Source organism: Erythrolamprus reginae, chromosome 6, assembly GCF_031021105.1.
Source record: "Erythrolamprus reginae isolate rEryReg1 chromosome 6, rEryReg1.hap1, whole genome shotgun sequence".
NCBI lineage: Eukaryota > Metazoa > Chordata > Lepidosauria > Squamata > Dipsadidae > Erythrolamprus > Erythrolamprus reginae.
The window spans coordinates 78,668,407-78,684,955 of record NC_091955.1 but is presented as its reverse complement, the minus strand read 5'-3'; the positions used below and the strand labels follow the sequence as shown (position 1 = coordinate 78,684,955).

Sequence of the window (16,549 nt, the reverse complement as noted above, 5' to 3'; positions counted from 1 at the left end):
CCAGGGACACAGACATTGGATCATATCGACTCTCTATAGCTGGCATTATGACAACCAAATTTAACATTCTCCACCCTAATTCTTCCATATGTAACAGGTCCTGCAATGCCCACATAGCTCAGGGAACAGTCCACAATATGGAAATACAGTGGTACCTCTACCTACAAACTTAAGAACTTTCCTAGATAAGAACTGGGTGTTCAAGGTTTTTTTTCCTCTTCTCAAGAACCATTTTCCACATACAACCTGAGCCTCCAAAACTATTATTGGAAAAGGCAGGGAGAAGCCTCTGTGGGGCCTCTCTAGGAATCTCCTGGAAAGAAACAGGGCCAGAAAAGGTGAGGAGAAGCCTCCCTGGGGCCTCTCTAGGAATCTCCTGGGAGGAAACAGGACCTCCACCTTCCCTGTGGTTTCCCCAATCGCACACATTATTTGCTTTTACATTGATTCCTCAGGGAAAAATTGCTTCTTCTTACAAACTTTTCTACTTAAGAACCTGGTCATGGAATGAATTAAATTCGTAAGCAGAGGTACCACTGTAATTCGGGTTTGCCCTTATGCTTTCCATGCAAAAGTTAATTCAGATTGGTATAGGCAACTGCAGGAACAAAGGACAAAAGTTATATAAGGGGCAGAGATTACATCAAGGTACATTTATTTTGATAGACCTTCAAGTTTACTGCAGGTTCCTCTCTGCATTGGATTAGGTCTACTAAGACTTGGAGAATGACTTCCAAGTCTACCAAATTGGATCAGCTGTAGCTTCTACAGTCTAAGATTTGATGGTTCCTTGTGCAATACATAATTATGATTAGCTAGATGCTGGCCATGAGTCCTGGGATTTGCATTCCCCAAAGGTCTAGAAGAAATCAACATAGAGAAGGTTTACCAAGGTATCCTTCAATCCAGCAACTCTTCCTAAAGGCAGCATTCAAGATAAAATTCTAAGCAAATTTCTGAACAGTCTATTCAAGTCAATAACCTCCAATGTGTACCTCACAGATTAAGATACATGGAGAAGGCTATGCTAGATAAGCTTAGGATGTATATGTTATCATTTGATGTATGTTGACTTTCTGTCTACTCATAGATTCTGTTTAGTATCTTTTAGCCAAGCTAAGTCTCAATATGTGACAGCATCTGGTTTATCTCTTCCAAGCTTGGAAATAAAACTGGGCCAAGCCTTATTCAGGATTTGAATCAGGCAGCTGCAGAGAGTACCTGGCTATAATTTAGACAGAGAAATTGAAAAAAATATTGCAGAAGGATGACAGTGACAAACTATTTTGCTTACTTTCGCCAAGAAAATTAAAGGAATTTATTCATTGAATTTTAAGTCAAACTTAACTTGAAGGAAACTTAGCCAAATCCACCTTTTAGCCAATGTGAAAAGCTACATATTAAGTTACGTAAACAAGCAGAAAATGTTATGGATATATTTCCCATGATCATGATCTGACATCTTGAATCATTTTTGTACCAAAGTTTGTCAGTAGTAGACCAAAAATAGCTAGTGTACTGTAATCAGTTGTGATCAGGAAGTCACTAAAAAAAGAACCAAGATATCTCATTACACTAGATTGATCACTAAAGTGACTAGGAGGTCCACATTTTATTCTGTGAATTTCAGACACTCATAAGTTACCACCAAACCTAAGGTCTGAAATGGATCTATGTATGCAGTCACACCAGAAGTAAAACCCTCGTATATTCTAAGATATATTTATCACTTTGATAAATCTGACCTGTTTATTTCTGCCCTGCATTTTCACCTTTCTATGTATGAACAAATAGTAAAGCCATTCTTCCTCTGCATGATTCTTTCTGTCACAGACTTGATATATATCCAAAGCAAACAGGGAGGAAATGGGTTCAGAAGAAGCAATGATGTAATAATGCAATCTCGGGGAGAATATGAAGCGAGAATTCATTCTATGGATTTGCAATGAGCATTCCAGATCCCCTTTGACAGAGTTGATTTAATCAAGAATGGTAGCACAAAGACACAGGTGCTGGTTCACTGATGTGCAACATAGCATCTGAAACAAGAATATAAAGTATGAAAGTGATAGAAATGGAGGATGGGAAACACATGATTTTCATGGCATATGTTGGAAGAAGATAAATGTTTGCCTGGATTATGAATGCTTGGGTTGTGTTTCTTTCTTCCCCCACATTTTGCGTTGCTGTTGTTTATTCAAATAGATTCTACAAGAAGAACGTGGGAGACATTCATGCTACTTAGGAAGAGCAGTGAGAATACATTTCCTTGGCCAACGGATTCTCTGGGCCTTTGAGTCTCCTTCTTTATCCCTACAAGATGACATGTGGGAACAGTTCCGTGGCAAGTCTCCGTAGCCCTTAGAAACATGTGACTTCTTCTCAGAGTTTGCAGGAGAGCGCGAGAATGGTGGTTCCATTTGCTTCTTCCTCACACGACACCTCAAGGGTACCTCAGGTGCAGCTTTGTCATTTCCTAGAGTTTTCTCTTCCACACCACAGAGATCACACGGCAGTCTCTAGATCCTCATGGGGCACTACTGGATGATTCTGATGACTCTCCAAGTAGGAGGCTAAATCTGGATCCCCAGCCTGCTGGGCCCTGTCTCGAGGTGTCTTACCCTATAATGATAAGGCAGAAAGAAAGAGAGAAAGAGAGAGAGAGAAACCCTCAGCAACAGAAAGGGGGAACCAACATGTACAGCATGTTGAACAAACAGATTCATTCCCTTTGTCCAGGTTTTCAAAATGGCAGCTTGTGAGACGAATATGTCATGTGCAGGCCACGCCCACCCCAGCTGCAGAAACATCGCAAAACGTCACGTGACAGCAACTTGATGTGGTGAGTTTGACACCCATGCCTTAGTCCTTTATTTGACTGAATATGAACTCACTTTTTAAAGTGAAAGTAGAAAACACATTTAGTACCCTGTTTCCCCGAAAATAAGACAGCGTCTTATATTAATTTTTGCTCCCAAAGATGTGCTATGTCTTATTTTCAGGGGATGTCTTATTTTTTTTTTCAATGAATTGTATCCTGTATCCTGCTGCAGCAAAAACACATCCAAACATGCAGCCGCATGTTGGATGCATGTTGGATATGTTTTAAATCTGAGTGATGCAATTTATGGACAGCAGTGTTATATATGTTCTGTTCAGGAATGCTGCGAAATTCCTTCATCTTACTTTTAGGGGATGCTTTATATTAGGCAATTCTACGAAACCTCTCCTATGTCTTACTTTCGGGGGTGACTTATTTTCAGGGAAACAGGGTTTGGTTCCTCTGACAATTCTGTTGACTGGTTTCGATGGGCCACCCTATATAAAGCTCCAATGAGCTTTGTTTTGGTGGGTTCTAAGTGTGAAGTCCTGTTTTAAACCAACACTTAAGCCACCAAATCTTTGAATGCTACAACCTAACATATTTTCTTGGAGTCTTAAACTGATTAGTTACCAAGAATCATGCAGTGGCCTCCAAATTAAAATTAAAAACATCTTCACCGGTATAGGCACTACATGAAATCCCATCATTTCAATTTTTAAGTGGCATTTCAAGATCATATAACCCTTTAAAGTGCTGATTTACCATAGGTGTGGTTTTACATTACTTGTATGCTTGTGGATTCCATGGTTTTTACTACTGTCAAAAGCCAACCTGGAATTGCTGATAGCAAATGACAAATGATAGGTAAATAAAATCAGCAGGGCTTCTGTTCAAGCGAACACAGTGAAAGTTCTGTGCTGAAAAACAAGCAAGCACAGAGGCTTTCAGCATATTTGCAAAGGCATCACCTGAGTTGGCTACATATTGATTTCACTTGCACACAGAACTATTAAAATGGATTTGTTTGGTTTGGTTACCTTGGAGTCCATTTTCATCAACGATGCCCCTGCTTCTACCAGTAGCTGACAGATGCCACGGTGACATTGGCAAGCCGCCTTGTGTAATGCTGTCTCACCCCTGGGTGTTTAATAGGAAAAAAACCCTATCAATATAATGAATTACATTCAACAGGACATAATTTTGAGGGTTGCTGACACAGGCACATTTTCTTAACTTGTCCTCTGGATTTTTGGTACAGCAGAATATGGTCTTAAGAGTGCTCCAAGCTTTCATTTTAGTTTTGTTTTGTTTTATTGCCATGCTTAAAGCAACGTACTGAATATTAAGTTGTTACCCACACTGAGGTCCAATTTTAAATCACTTACATGATGGGTTTTTTTCCCCCTACATCTCTGCCCATTTGGATGAATTCCCTCGAAGAGTAAATTTCCTTCTCTTTCATTCCCAGAATCTGAACAATAAAATTCTTTGGCTTCAAATAGTGGAGTATGCTTACATATGTGTGTGTTTTACAGACATCAATATTTATGTTGTATAATTCCTTAGATTTTGGAACTGGATATTATGTCAGCTCTGAAAATATATACACTATAAAAGCTGGGTGTTAACCTTTAAACAAATACAGAGAAGTTTTATTTTTTCCTTTTTCTTCTTTTTTTTGGGGGGGAGGGCTTAAAAGCAAAAATGTTCAGCAAAGATTAAAAGTAGGAGCTGTGATTCTCACAAGTTGTCCATTCGGGAGTCTTTATGTTCCTATTGTGATAACTACACCAGGAACACCAGAAAGAAATTAATTCTATTCAAAAGCTAAAAGATTCAGGTATAGATTAGCTAGATTCCAACAACAGCTAGAGATCTTAAGGATTTTTTAGAGATCTCTAGAGATCTTAAGGATTTTTTTCCCTTTTTCTTGCAGCATCATTAAATTTTCACTAATCTGGTTATTCCTTTCAGATCGCTTTTAGATTAGCATTATGCTAATCTGTTCCATCAATTTGAAATTAAGAAATACTAGCGCAAAGTGAAAGCTTAGATATGACTATAAAGCTTTGTGTAAATTTTTTGGCTTTATTTATTTTATTTTATTTTATTATTTTATTTTATTTTATTTTATTTTATTTATTATTTTATTTATTATTTTATTTATTATTTTATTTATTTATTTATTTATTTATTTATTTATTTATTTATTTATTTATTTATTTATTTATTTATTTATTTTGTCCAATACACAAAGTGGGTATATATCTATATACACATAGTAAAATACATGATGAAGGTTATAGAGGAGATACTCATAGTAAAATATATCTAAGAAATAATAGAAAAGAAGATATAGTAATATAACATATCAATGAAAGAATAGAAGAAGAGATATAGGAATAGAAGAAAGGTATAGGAGATATAGGAGAGCAATAGGACAGGGGACGGAAGACACTCTAGTGCAGTGGTCCCCAACGTTTTTTCCACCAGGGACCAGTTTCAGCAAGGCAATTTTTCTATGGCCCGGTGGGGGCGGAAAGGGGTGTGGTTGGGGGCGGGATTAAGCCTGGGGGTGCTGGTCCTTCCCGCCCCTCTTTCCCGCCATCGCCCTGTGGCCGGCAGAACCTGCCTCCCAAACCCTCTTGCCCGGTGGCAGGTGAAGCGCTGGAGGGAGGGGGTCAGGCCGGCCCTCCTGCCTCCCCCCCAGCCAAAAATGCAAAGGCGTGCCACGGCAGAAGCCAAAAGAGGCTTGAGCCTCCCGGTCCTTCCCGCCCCTCTGTCCCGTCCATCGCCCTGTGGCCGGCAGAACCTGCCTCCCGAGGCCTCTTTCCCAGCGGGAGATGAAGCACTGGAGGGAGGGGGCGGCGGCAGGAGGACTGGCAGCTGCTGACTCCACGGACCGGTGCAACATGCCCCGCGGCCCGGTACTGGTCCGCGGCCCGGTGGTTGGGGACCCCTGCTCTAGTGCACTTGTACTCGCCCCTTACTGACCTCTTAGGAATTTGGATAGGTCAACCGTAGATAATCTAAGGGTAAAGTGTTGGGGGTTTGGGGATGACTTTTTACTTAATGGTAGCCCCCAGCTCATATACTGCTTCACTGTAGTGTTTAAGCCTTTTTCCCTTAGCTTCTTTTGGGCAACAATCACCTGATAGCGCCATATTGTTAAACGATCAACAAGGCAGAGTCAACAAGGCAGATCATTTTGAGGGACAATATGTTGAACGGAAGAGACCAAATAGACTCTTACAAAGAAGTATACAAAATAGAACAATAATTAAACTGAAATTTAAATGTAGGTCTTTTTTTCTCAACATAATGTCCACAGTAATTTCTACAAAATTGCTTTTAGTCCCTATGTGGGAATAGGAAGAAGCACATGGTGAACTTTCATGTACCTAATAATTTATTTATTTATTATTTATTACTTAGATTTGTATGCTGCCCCTCTCCGAAGACTCGGGGCGGCTCACAACACGTGGAAACAAATCATAAATAATCTAACAAATTTAAAATTAAAAGATTTAAAAGACCCCATATACTAACAGACATACACACAAGCATACCATATATAAATTAAACATGCCCAGGGGAAGATGTTTCAGTTCCCCCATGCCTGACGGCAAAGGTGGGTTTTAAGGAGTTTACGGAAGGCAGGAAGAGTAGGGGCAGTTCTAATCTAATGTCCTCAAAGTAATCATTTTGGATTTGGTAGACAGCACTTGCTGTGGGTGGGGAGGGGAACTCTGTGAGTTTTAAAAGGAATACAACATAGTCTTTAAATGGGAAAGGACAGCCTGAAGTTGTATACCTCAATACATTAAATTGTTATTTTATGCTTAACATTACATGACATTGCTTTGATTTTCTATGCAACAAAATGTAAGCTGGAATGAACATATGAGAAAAAGAGCTGAGTGAGCAAGACTTACGTTTCGCTATCTGTCATATCCAGTAACTCAGAAGGACCTACAAAAGAAAGTACAAGATATGATGTTCTTGTTTCCTACTAGATGTTAAAATCTGGTCCTGCAGAAATTTTCTTCCTGTGTGAAAGACACTTTTGTTTTCTTCTTTTTTTGAGTCTCTCTCTCTCTTATTGCTGGAGATGGCTGAGGATGCAATAGTTAATATTTTTCTGTAATCATTGTTTGTTACCCATATTTCGCTATCTCGAAAAGCCCTCTTGAGATTGAATTGAATTATGGGAGGCAGCAGAATTATGACGAGATGCTGATACAACAAAACAGGATATTCACTCACTATAAGCTATACTGCTCTTAGCAACAAAGTGATTTTTCTTCTCCTTCGGGAATGGGTGTTGGGGGGGCACAAACAATTTCTCCAAGCTGAATGAATTTATAAAGTGCATAAGATATTTTTACTCCATCACCCTGAACTAAATTCTAGATTCAACTTCAGAGAAGAAAGGAAGAATCTCATGCCCTTCCTCACCCAGTAAAAGTTCTGTCTCAATCTTGCTTTGGGCCAAGGTTCCCCAAAATGGTCACCACCAACTCCCAAGGGTTAATGGGAGTATCCATCATTGTTAATGTTATTATTAGTAGTAGCAGTAGCAGCAACAACAGTATTATTACTAAAGTACTATTTATTAAATTGTTTCATATAATAAATCTTCATACAGGTATGGGGGATCTTTGCCTTAGATTATTGAGAGAATGAAGGTGAACAGGCCCCTTTCCAACATATTTTTTGCGGTGAAAAGCAGGTTCTGGCAGGTTCTGGAGAACCGGTAATGGAAATTTTGAGTAGTTTAGAGAACTGGTGGTGGGAATTTTGAGTAATTCGGAGAACTGACCAATAGCACCTCTGGCTGGCCCCAGAGTGGGGTGGGAATGGGGATATTGCAGTAACCTTCTCCTGGAGTGGGGTGGGAATGGAAATTTTGCAGTATTACATCCACCAAGCCATGTTCACCAAGCCATACCACACCCACCAAAGCCACAGAGCTGGTAATTTTAAAAAAGTATTCTTGAAGAAAGAACTGATACCCTTGTAGAAAGAATGTAATATGAGTTGACAGGGAGGAGATAACCTATGGGTGGGATAGTGCTTTGCATGATGCAGTTCTTGGTCCAAAATTTCCAGTTGGAGAACAGGTTAAAGGACAACCTACTGCCTGAGACCTGGTAGATTTAAATCCAGCTAAAATAGACATATACTGTACATATTTATATGTTTCTTAACTGTCAACCCTGACTTAATAGCACATAATCAGTCAAAATTGATCAACAATAGCAAAAAAATATTTTATGTCTTAAGATCTCTGAGTTTGGTAATAAGGAAGCAGCAAATAATTTATAACAATAACAATTAATAAATGAACATTGCTATATTCTTTATAAACTCCTGGAGGTAGTAAAGAATGAATAGGCCCAAACCAAGAGGGGGGCCATCTGAAGATTAAGAGAAAATAAGAGGGGAGCCAAACAGAAAGTAAAGAAGGGAGAGGTTAATTGTGAACTGTGAGACTTATTCAACATTATGGGCTTCCAAATACCCCCCCCCTCCACTTCTAGCTTTCTGTCTCTGGGAGCTACTGTTTGCTGCCAGCTAATGATTCCAGATCCCCCTCCAGTGCAGAACAATAGCTACACAGATGTGAGAAAGGTTGGCACAGGGAAAGCAAACGCTACTGTCCTTCTGCCACAGCAGGGAGCTGGCTGCCTTAGCAAGGGACAGAAAGAAAAAGAAAGGGGCCTGGTAGAGGGAGAGAGAGAGAGAGCGCCAACCAACCCAAGGCAAGTCCAACAGGGAAACGCATCAGTGAGATTTCCATCAAGCAAAACAGCAGGGAGGGAAAGTAAAATAAAACAAGAGAGAGGGTGGGAAGGAAGGAAGGGGATGCAAGGAGGCAAAGAAATACACAAAGGGCTCTGGGAAATCAAGAGGAAATAATGGGGGGCACTCTCTCTTGAAAAGAACCAAAATGTGAGTAGTATTGGAGAGGGTGCCCCATGGGAACCACGGTCTTCCCTTAATGTCTCTAATCATCCATCTCTTTCCAATTATTAACTCCTTTCTCTTCCCTCTGCCTTCAGTTGCTCAAGCCAATACATGGACTGGTGGTTTCCCAGGATGCAAATGAGCTTGAATTTCTATACCCTTGCTTCTACATGTGAGAATGTAGAGGATGGGGGAAAGATGGGCAGTTCTGTGTTAGCAAAAACTTCAGAAGAGAAGGATTTAGGGGTAGTGATTTCTGACAGTCTCAAAATGGGTGAGCAGTGTGGTAGGGCAGTAGGAAAAGCAAGTAGGATGCTTGGCTGCATAGCTAGAGGTATAACAAACAGGAAGAGGGAGATTGTGATCCCCTTATAATAGAGTGCTGGTGAGACCACATTTGGAATACTGTGTTCAGTTCTGGAGACTTCACCTACAAAAAGATATTGACAAAATTGAACGGGTCCAAAGACGGGCTACAAGAATGGTGGAAGGTCTTAAGCATAAAACGTATCAAGAAAGACTTAATGAACTCAATCTGTATAGTCTGGAGGACAGAAGGAAAAGGGGGGACATGATCGAAACATTTAAATATGTTAAAGGGTTAAATAAGGTCCAGGAGGGAAGTGTTTTTAATAGGAAAGTGAACAAAAGAACAAGGGGACACAATCTGAAGTTAGTTGGGAGAAAGATCAAAAGCAACATGAGAAAATATTATTTTACTGAAAGAGTAGTAGATCCTTGGAACAAACTTCCAGCAGACGTGGTTGGTAAATCCACAGTAACTGAATTTAAACATGCCTGGGATAAACATATATCCATTGTAAGATAAAATACAGGAAATAGTATACGGGCAGACTAGATGGACAATGAGGTCTTTTTCTGCCGTCAGTCTTCTATGTTTCTATGTTTCTAATAAGAGAATAGAGACAGCAAAAATATCAAATCTTGGTGGAATCTTCCAACTAAAGGACTCCATGATTGCCATTCTCTCCTTCCCAAACAATCCCAACTCCTGTACTACAAGGATTATCTGGAAAATAAGGTTAAAAGGCATGTAGCTCTCACAGGGAATGTTCGTGGGGGAAGTTGGTATTACTATCGTGTAGCGGGAGGCCAGCAGAAGAGAACGAGCAATGCCCAGTGGTCAGTAGATCATCGACTGGTGTTGTGGTGAAGGTTAGAGATGAGCGTCCTCTTTCCGTTTCCCTCCAAGTGCAAAGTGCATGCTGTATAATACGCTACCTGAATGCTAAGGGCATGAACAAGGCTATGGACGCCCAAGATGCTTACTGAAGCACACAAAATCAACAGTCAGTGCCACCCGAGAATTTCTTGACCGTTTTGAGATTGAAGGCGAGGCTTTTCTCAACTGTATAGTGACTAGAGATGTGACAAATCTAATAAATCTTAAATCTTAATCTTAATCTTAAATCTGTTCAATAAATTACTTTTTTAAAAAAATAATTGCATTACTTTCCGAACGCACCCTGTATATTTCATATTTAGAAACCACTATGGCTAAAGAAAATCTCAGTACAGTGATACCTCATCTTACAAACGCCTCGTCATACAAACTTTTTGAGATACAAACCCGGGGTTTAAGATTTTTTTGCCTCTTCTTACACACTATTTTCACCTTACAAACTCACAGCCGCCACTGGGATGCCCCGCCTCCAGACTTCCGTTGCCAGAAAAGCGCCCATTTTTGTGCTGCTGGGATTCTCCTGAGGCTCCCCTTCATGGGAAACCCCACCTCCGGACTTCCGTTGCCAGCAAAGCACTTGTTTTTGCGATGCTGGGATTCCCCTGCAGCATCGCAAAAACATAGAAGTCTGGAGGTAGGATTTCCCATGGAGGGGAACCTCAGGGGAATCCCAGCAGCGCAAAAACAGGCGCTTCAGCTGGCAAAAGGGGTGAATTTTGGGCTTGCACGCATTAATTGCTTTTCCATTGATTCCTATGGGAAACATTGTTTCGTCTTACAAACTTTTCACCTTAAGAACCTCATCCCAGAACCAATTAAGTTTGTAAGACAAGGTATCACTGTACTATCAAAGCATGTAAATAATGGTAGAAGTTAAGACTGAGGTTGAGAAAGAGACATACCATTCATTCCATAGGGATGACAAGAGAGAGATTTAGATTGAGACTGACATTGAGGACATGGTTCTAGTCATTATTAAGCACTTGGAAAATCTTCTGGATGTAACAGGAAAATATCAAATGTAAGCTTTATCATCCACCATTTACCATGATTATTGTTCCATTTTTTTGTTCCACAATTTCAAATGAAAGGGAATATAGGTATGCTGAAAAACTCAGCATCAACTCAGGTCAACTCAGCTTTTTTTTCAATCACACTGTAAAAGTCTCTTAAAACTATTTCTATAGTAGCCATATTAGAAAGGAAGAGGGGAAAAAACAGAATTTCTTCTTTACTTCCAGCCTCAGTAATCTGATCTATCTGAGAAACGCGAGGCAGTTTTCTCTTATTTATATACAACTCTTCAGAGGGCTAATTCATAGGCTCAGAGTGAGAGAGAAATAAGCAATAGATTCGAACAAGATGATTATCCACTCCCTTAAGTGCACCCATATAAGAAACAGGATGAAAAATTCACTCACCATGTTCTAGAATGTATTTTATCATCTCACCATGCCCAGTCTTTGCTGCATGATGAAGCATGGAACAGTGGTCAGGTCCCCAGATTAATAAATTAGCTCCTTTTTCACAGCATTCTACGAACTGGAATAGAGAGAGAGAAAGTGTAATTATTCAAAATCGTTACTTCATTTCAATAGTGGTCATAAATGAGTACTGATTGAAGAGAATACTTGTAGCTCAGGGTTGGACTACGGGGTCCTTGGTGCTCTCTGACCCTAGTTGCTGCTTCCTACAGATTTTCATCACCCAACTAGGTAGCATCATCAATGATGGCCTAATGAATGTACTCAGCTGCCTGTCTACAGGTTCTTAGAGATAGAGGAAAAACAAGTTGCTGGTGCAGGTTGGAATGAAAGAGCATTTTAAGTTTACTTTTATTTGGTTGGCCGTTGTTCTGTTTTTATTTGCTGAGGTCAGTCAAGGTCAAAGGTACAATCCCCTAACTCAGAGGTAGGCAAAGTTGGATCTTCTCTGACATGTGGACTTCAGCTCCCAGAATTCCTGAGCTAGTATGATTGACTCAGGAATTTTGGGAGTTGAAGTCTATAAGTCATAGAAGAGCCAACTTTGCCTACCCCTGCCCTAACTGGATACTTCTTTTTTTAAAATCCAAGATCAAAATGCTTATGGCTTTACAGTGCATATGGCAGCCTTTTCCAACTCGGTCTTGAGAAGATGGCCACTCAAGGTGAGAATGTTGGATGCAACTATTTCGACATATCTCAAAAGTTGTAGGTCGGGGAAATCTGTGAATTATGGTTTGGATAGATTTTGTAAGGTGACGGTCTGTTGATTGCAAAGAATGCTCACTCAGGAGTTATAGATAGGCTTCTTTCAAGAATTAGCAAGACTGTAGAGCTGAGAAGAAATAAGAATATTCCTAACTAGTGTTGGGTGAACCCAACAAAGTTCGGGTTCGGCGAGTTCGGCTGAACTTTGCTGTGAAATTCGGGTGAGTTTGCCGAACCCAAACCCGAACCCGAACAGCAGCAGCGCCTCTGTGGCATCCTTTTCTGTAAAAGTAAACAAGGAGGTGGGGAATTCCCCATCTCCTTTTGCTTCCTTTTATTTTTATGGAAAAGGATGCCGCAGCAGCGCTGCGAGCAAAAGGAGGTGGGGAATCCCACGATGGGATTCCAGGGGCGAGGTTTTGATGTCATGGAGACTCCTTCCTCCCTGTTTTGGCCAGCCAGGAAGGAATCTCCGTGATGTCAAAGCCCCGCCCCCGGAATCCCATCGTGGGATTCCCCACCGCCTTTTGCTTGCAGCGCCGCAAGCAAAAGGAAGTAGGGAATCCCACGATGGGATTCCCCACTCTCCTCCCGGGCAGTGGCGCTTTGTGGTGTTCGAACGAACGCTGAACGCTGAACGCCGAACTTTTAAAAAAGTTCGGGTTCGGGTTTGGCATGCCCAACACTATTGCTAACCAAAGCACTCCACAACTTGCCTGAAATAAAAAAAAGCAATGCAAAAATTTATATTGGGAAAAAACCATCTGAAATGAATGTAATCTTTATTTACAGGCTGGCCCGAGTCGGTCAGGAGTTGGGCAGCCTATAAATTTAATAAATTAAATTAAATTAATCTACCAGAAATATATATCCTTTGAATTGAGCTTTTAACTGCTACAAAACAAAGAATAATAATTGGGGTCGGGTGGAAGGATGGAATCCTCTCCCTTTTTGACTCTGGCATTAGTAGTATTCCTGGAACCTGTTTAATAACTCAACTGCATTCGTAGCAAATACTGAAATTACAGTGAACTGCAAAGGGAAGCAGATAATGTACCATTACTTTGGTCATATATCAAGTCATGAGAGAACAGACTGTGGTGCACTTTGCTTATTCTGGCAGCTACTTGAATCTAACCTAAATTCTTATGCTAATGATGCTCTTTGAAGTTGCAACGTTACTAAAATTCCAAGGCATTTGTGATTGTTCGCTAAGCATTAGGTCTTTTTTTTAAGATTAGAAAGGTATTTCAGAATAAAAAAATGAAATCCTTTCAAAGAGAGGTTGGCACTTCAATGGGACAGCCCAAATAAATGAGCAATGTTAGGAGACAAAAAACAAAAGCAAAAAACCTAAATTGTATGTTGCTTTTTAATCACATTGAAGGCATTATTATTATTATACTCGATCTAGTGACTAAGAGCAACTTGGGTGTAATGTTTAAGATACCAAGATGGAAATCAGGAAACTGTAAGTTTAGCCTTAGGCATGAAGCCACTTGGGGTGCGTGAGCTAATCTCATACTCTCTATCCTAGGAAGGAGCAATGGCAAACCACTTCCTAAAATAGTGCCAATACAGGAATTTGTTGAAGAAGTTGCCAGAAGATAAGATCAGGGCTGGGCTCCTGGGGGTTAGGCAAGATTTGGATGCTCCTCTAGCCAAGAATCGCTGGAGTTCAGCGAACCCCCAAATGTCATTCTTAGCTGGCCACACTCACTTCATCTCACTCCTCTTATGATTATCCATGAAGCCCGTTCATCATTCCAGGGGCTGGGTGGAGGGTCTGAGAGGGGGGGGGGGAAATGGGCCTACCAGAGGTTCCAAAAGACCAGAAACAGGTCTCTTTCTGGCCTCCTGAGGGCATCCGAACCCAGGGGAGGTTGTTTTCACCCTCCCAGAGGCTCTAAGAAAGCCCCACCCAGCAATGGGGCAGCGAACAATGGGCCTCCCAGAAGTTCTGAAAATGGGTCTGTTTCCTGCCTCCAGAGCCTGGGGGAAGCAGTTTTTGCCCTCCTGGAGGCTTGAGGAAAGCCTCTGGAGCTTGGGGAGAGTGAAAAATTCCCTCCCCCCCCCCCTCGTGCTGCAGGCTATGCCCACTATGCTCACGCCCACCCAGCAACGGGGCAGCGAACCCTTTGCTAAAGGATCTGAAGCCCACCCTATAAGATTGTTTCAAAACTCAACAACAACAACAAATATAGTTCGACTTGGTTATTATAGTAAAAAATAATAATAATGGCATGGGACCAGATTACTTACAGGACCACCTCCTGCCGCATGAATCCCAGCGACCGGTTAGGTCCCACAGAGTTGGCCTTCTCCAAGTTCCGTCAACTAGACAATGTCACTTGGCGGGATCCAGGGGAAGAGCCTTCTCTGTGGGAGCCCCAGCCCTCTGGAATCAGCTCCCCCCGGAGATTTGTGTTGCCCACCCCCTCCCTGCCTTCCGTAAGAGTCTAAAGACTCATTTATGCTGCCCAGCTTGGGGTCATTAGATTCTACCCCCTGGCCAATGAATATATAGTGGGCTTGTTTGAATGGACATGTATGTATGCTAATAGGCTTTTTTTTAGCTTTTTAGATGTAATTCTTAATTTTTAATTTTAATTAATCATATCTCAATGTATACTATTTTTATATGTTGTAAGCCACCCCATATCTTCAGAGAAGGGCGGCATATAAATTTAATATGATGATAATAATAATAATAATAATAATAATAATAATAATAATAATAATAATAAAAGTGCCCGACTGGTGATGAAATACGAAATCCAGCATAGTGATCTCGTTTGCTGTGTTGTATTGACATAACAACAACAACAACAACAACAACAATAATAATAATAATAATTGAAAAGACTCTGAAGGTACAACCTAATAAGTTTATTAGATACCATGCAGCCCTGAGGCCTCGGTGTGTGTATTTCTCATGTATAGCATGGCAACAACAAAAAATGAGAGGAATTAAAAAAGTAACAAAGCACAAGTCTTATAGGAAATGTATTACTAACTTTAGGATCCCACTCATCACAGGACCTTTCATTCCAATCAGGTGCATGAACAGCACACAATGTGTCCTTGCAAAACTGAAGTTCATTTGCATTTGTTAACCATCTTTATCAAAGCCCTGGATGTTTTTTAAAGGGAGGCTTCCTGTTTGCTGCCAAGTGCTTTTCCTAATAGATGTGGCTGTATGTTGCTATGGTGACTGAACGGGGAGAGGGTGGAGACAATTTCTAACTGGCTCAGACAAGAAGGCTCTAGAGAGGGACAGAAATTGAGGTAACCCCAGTTAGCGTGTTCCTGGTTGTTTATTGAATTTATATCTAGCAGTTCAGACGCGTATCTGAAATCAAGAACATCTGGAAAATACAATTTGTTTAAGAGGCGTAAGGTTGAGTCAATTTTATAAAAAATACAGGCTGTAATTCTGAGCTGCCCTCACGATGGGAAGAAAAATAGGTAGAAGAAACTGCTTCGTCCTTTTTCAAGCACCCCAAAATCCTAAAATTATTCTTCTTCCAGACAGGGGAAACCAAAGCAGAGCAAAGTAAAGGAATCGAACAAAGAAGGGCGTATTTTGCTTATTATCCCTATTCTAAAGCCCACCAGTGGTCACGGGCTAAAAGACCTAAGCAATCCATGTCTCTGAAGTTATATCCCGAAATTGGAGGAGATCCAGGAACAAGATGCTGAATTTCTGTTGGGTGAGGGCAGGGTGGATGAGAAAAGCGAAGGACTGCCAGGAGACAGCACAAGGAGAGCATTCCCACCAAATGTTCCCATAAGGATTTTAGAATTGCAACAAAAGGAAAATACCGCACTTGCTATGGTTTCTAATTAATTTAATTTATTAAATGTATAAGCCGCTCATCTCTTTACGGACTCTTTATGGACGCTCAGAGTCTAAAGTAAAATGAAATGAAATGAAACGAAACAATAAATAAATACATACATAAACACATAAAATATAATAATAATAATAATAATAATAATAATAATAATAATAATAATAATAATAATAAGTCATCTTCAGAGAGGGGCGGCATACAAATCTAATAAATAAATAAAATAACTAATAATAATAATAATGCAACGACTCTGGCATAAGCCAGTGAATGTGGTCCCAGTGGTACTTGGCACCCTAGGCGCAGTGCCAAAGGATCTCAGTGGACATTTGAAAACCATCGGAATTGACAAAATCTCCATCTGTCAATTGCAAAAGGCCGCTTTACTGGGATCTGCACACATAATTCGCCGCTACATCACGCAGTCCTAGGTGCTTGGGAAGCGCCCGACTGGTGATGAAATACGAAATTTATTTATTATTATTATTTTATTTATTATTTGGAT

General features: G+C 40.6%; 1 protein-coding gene across 1 annotated transcript in view; it reads right to left on the bottom strand.

Moving 5' to 3' along the window:
- Positions 1-1,959: 1,959 nt before the first annotated feature.
- Positions 1,960-16,549, bottom strand: part of DGKI (diacylglycerol kinase iota) — a 167,065-nt gene continuing 152,475 nt past the window's right edge. The window contains exons 29-32 of the mRNA XM_070754972.1: positions 11,420-11,540; positions 6,760-6,796; positions 3,862-3,961; positions 1,960-2,622 (exon numbers count right to left, since the gene is read on the bottom strand). Coding sequence (XP_070611073.1) covers positions 2,506-2,622; positions 3,862-3,961; positions 6,760-6,796; positions 11,420-11,540 — 375 coding nt within the window. The 3' untranslated portion in view covers positions 1,960-2,505. The remainder of the gene's footprint in view (positions 2,623-3,861; positions 3,962-6,759; positions 6,797-11,419; positions 11,541-16,549) is intronic.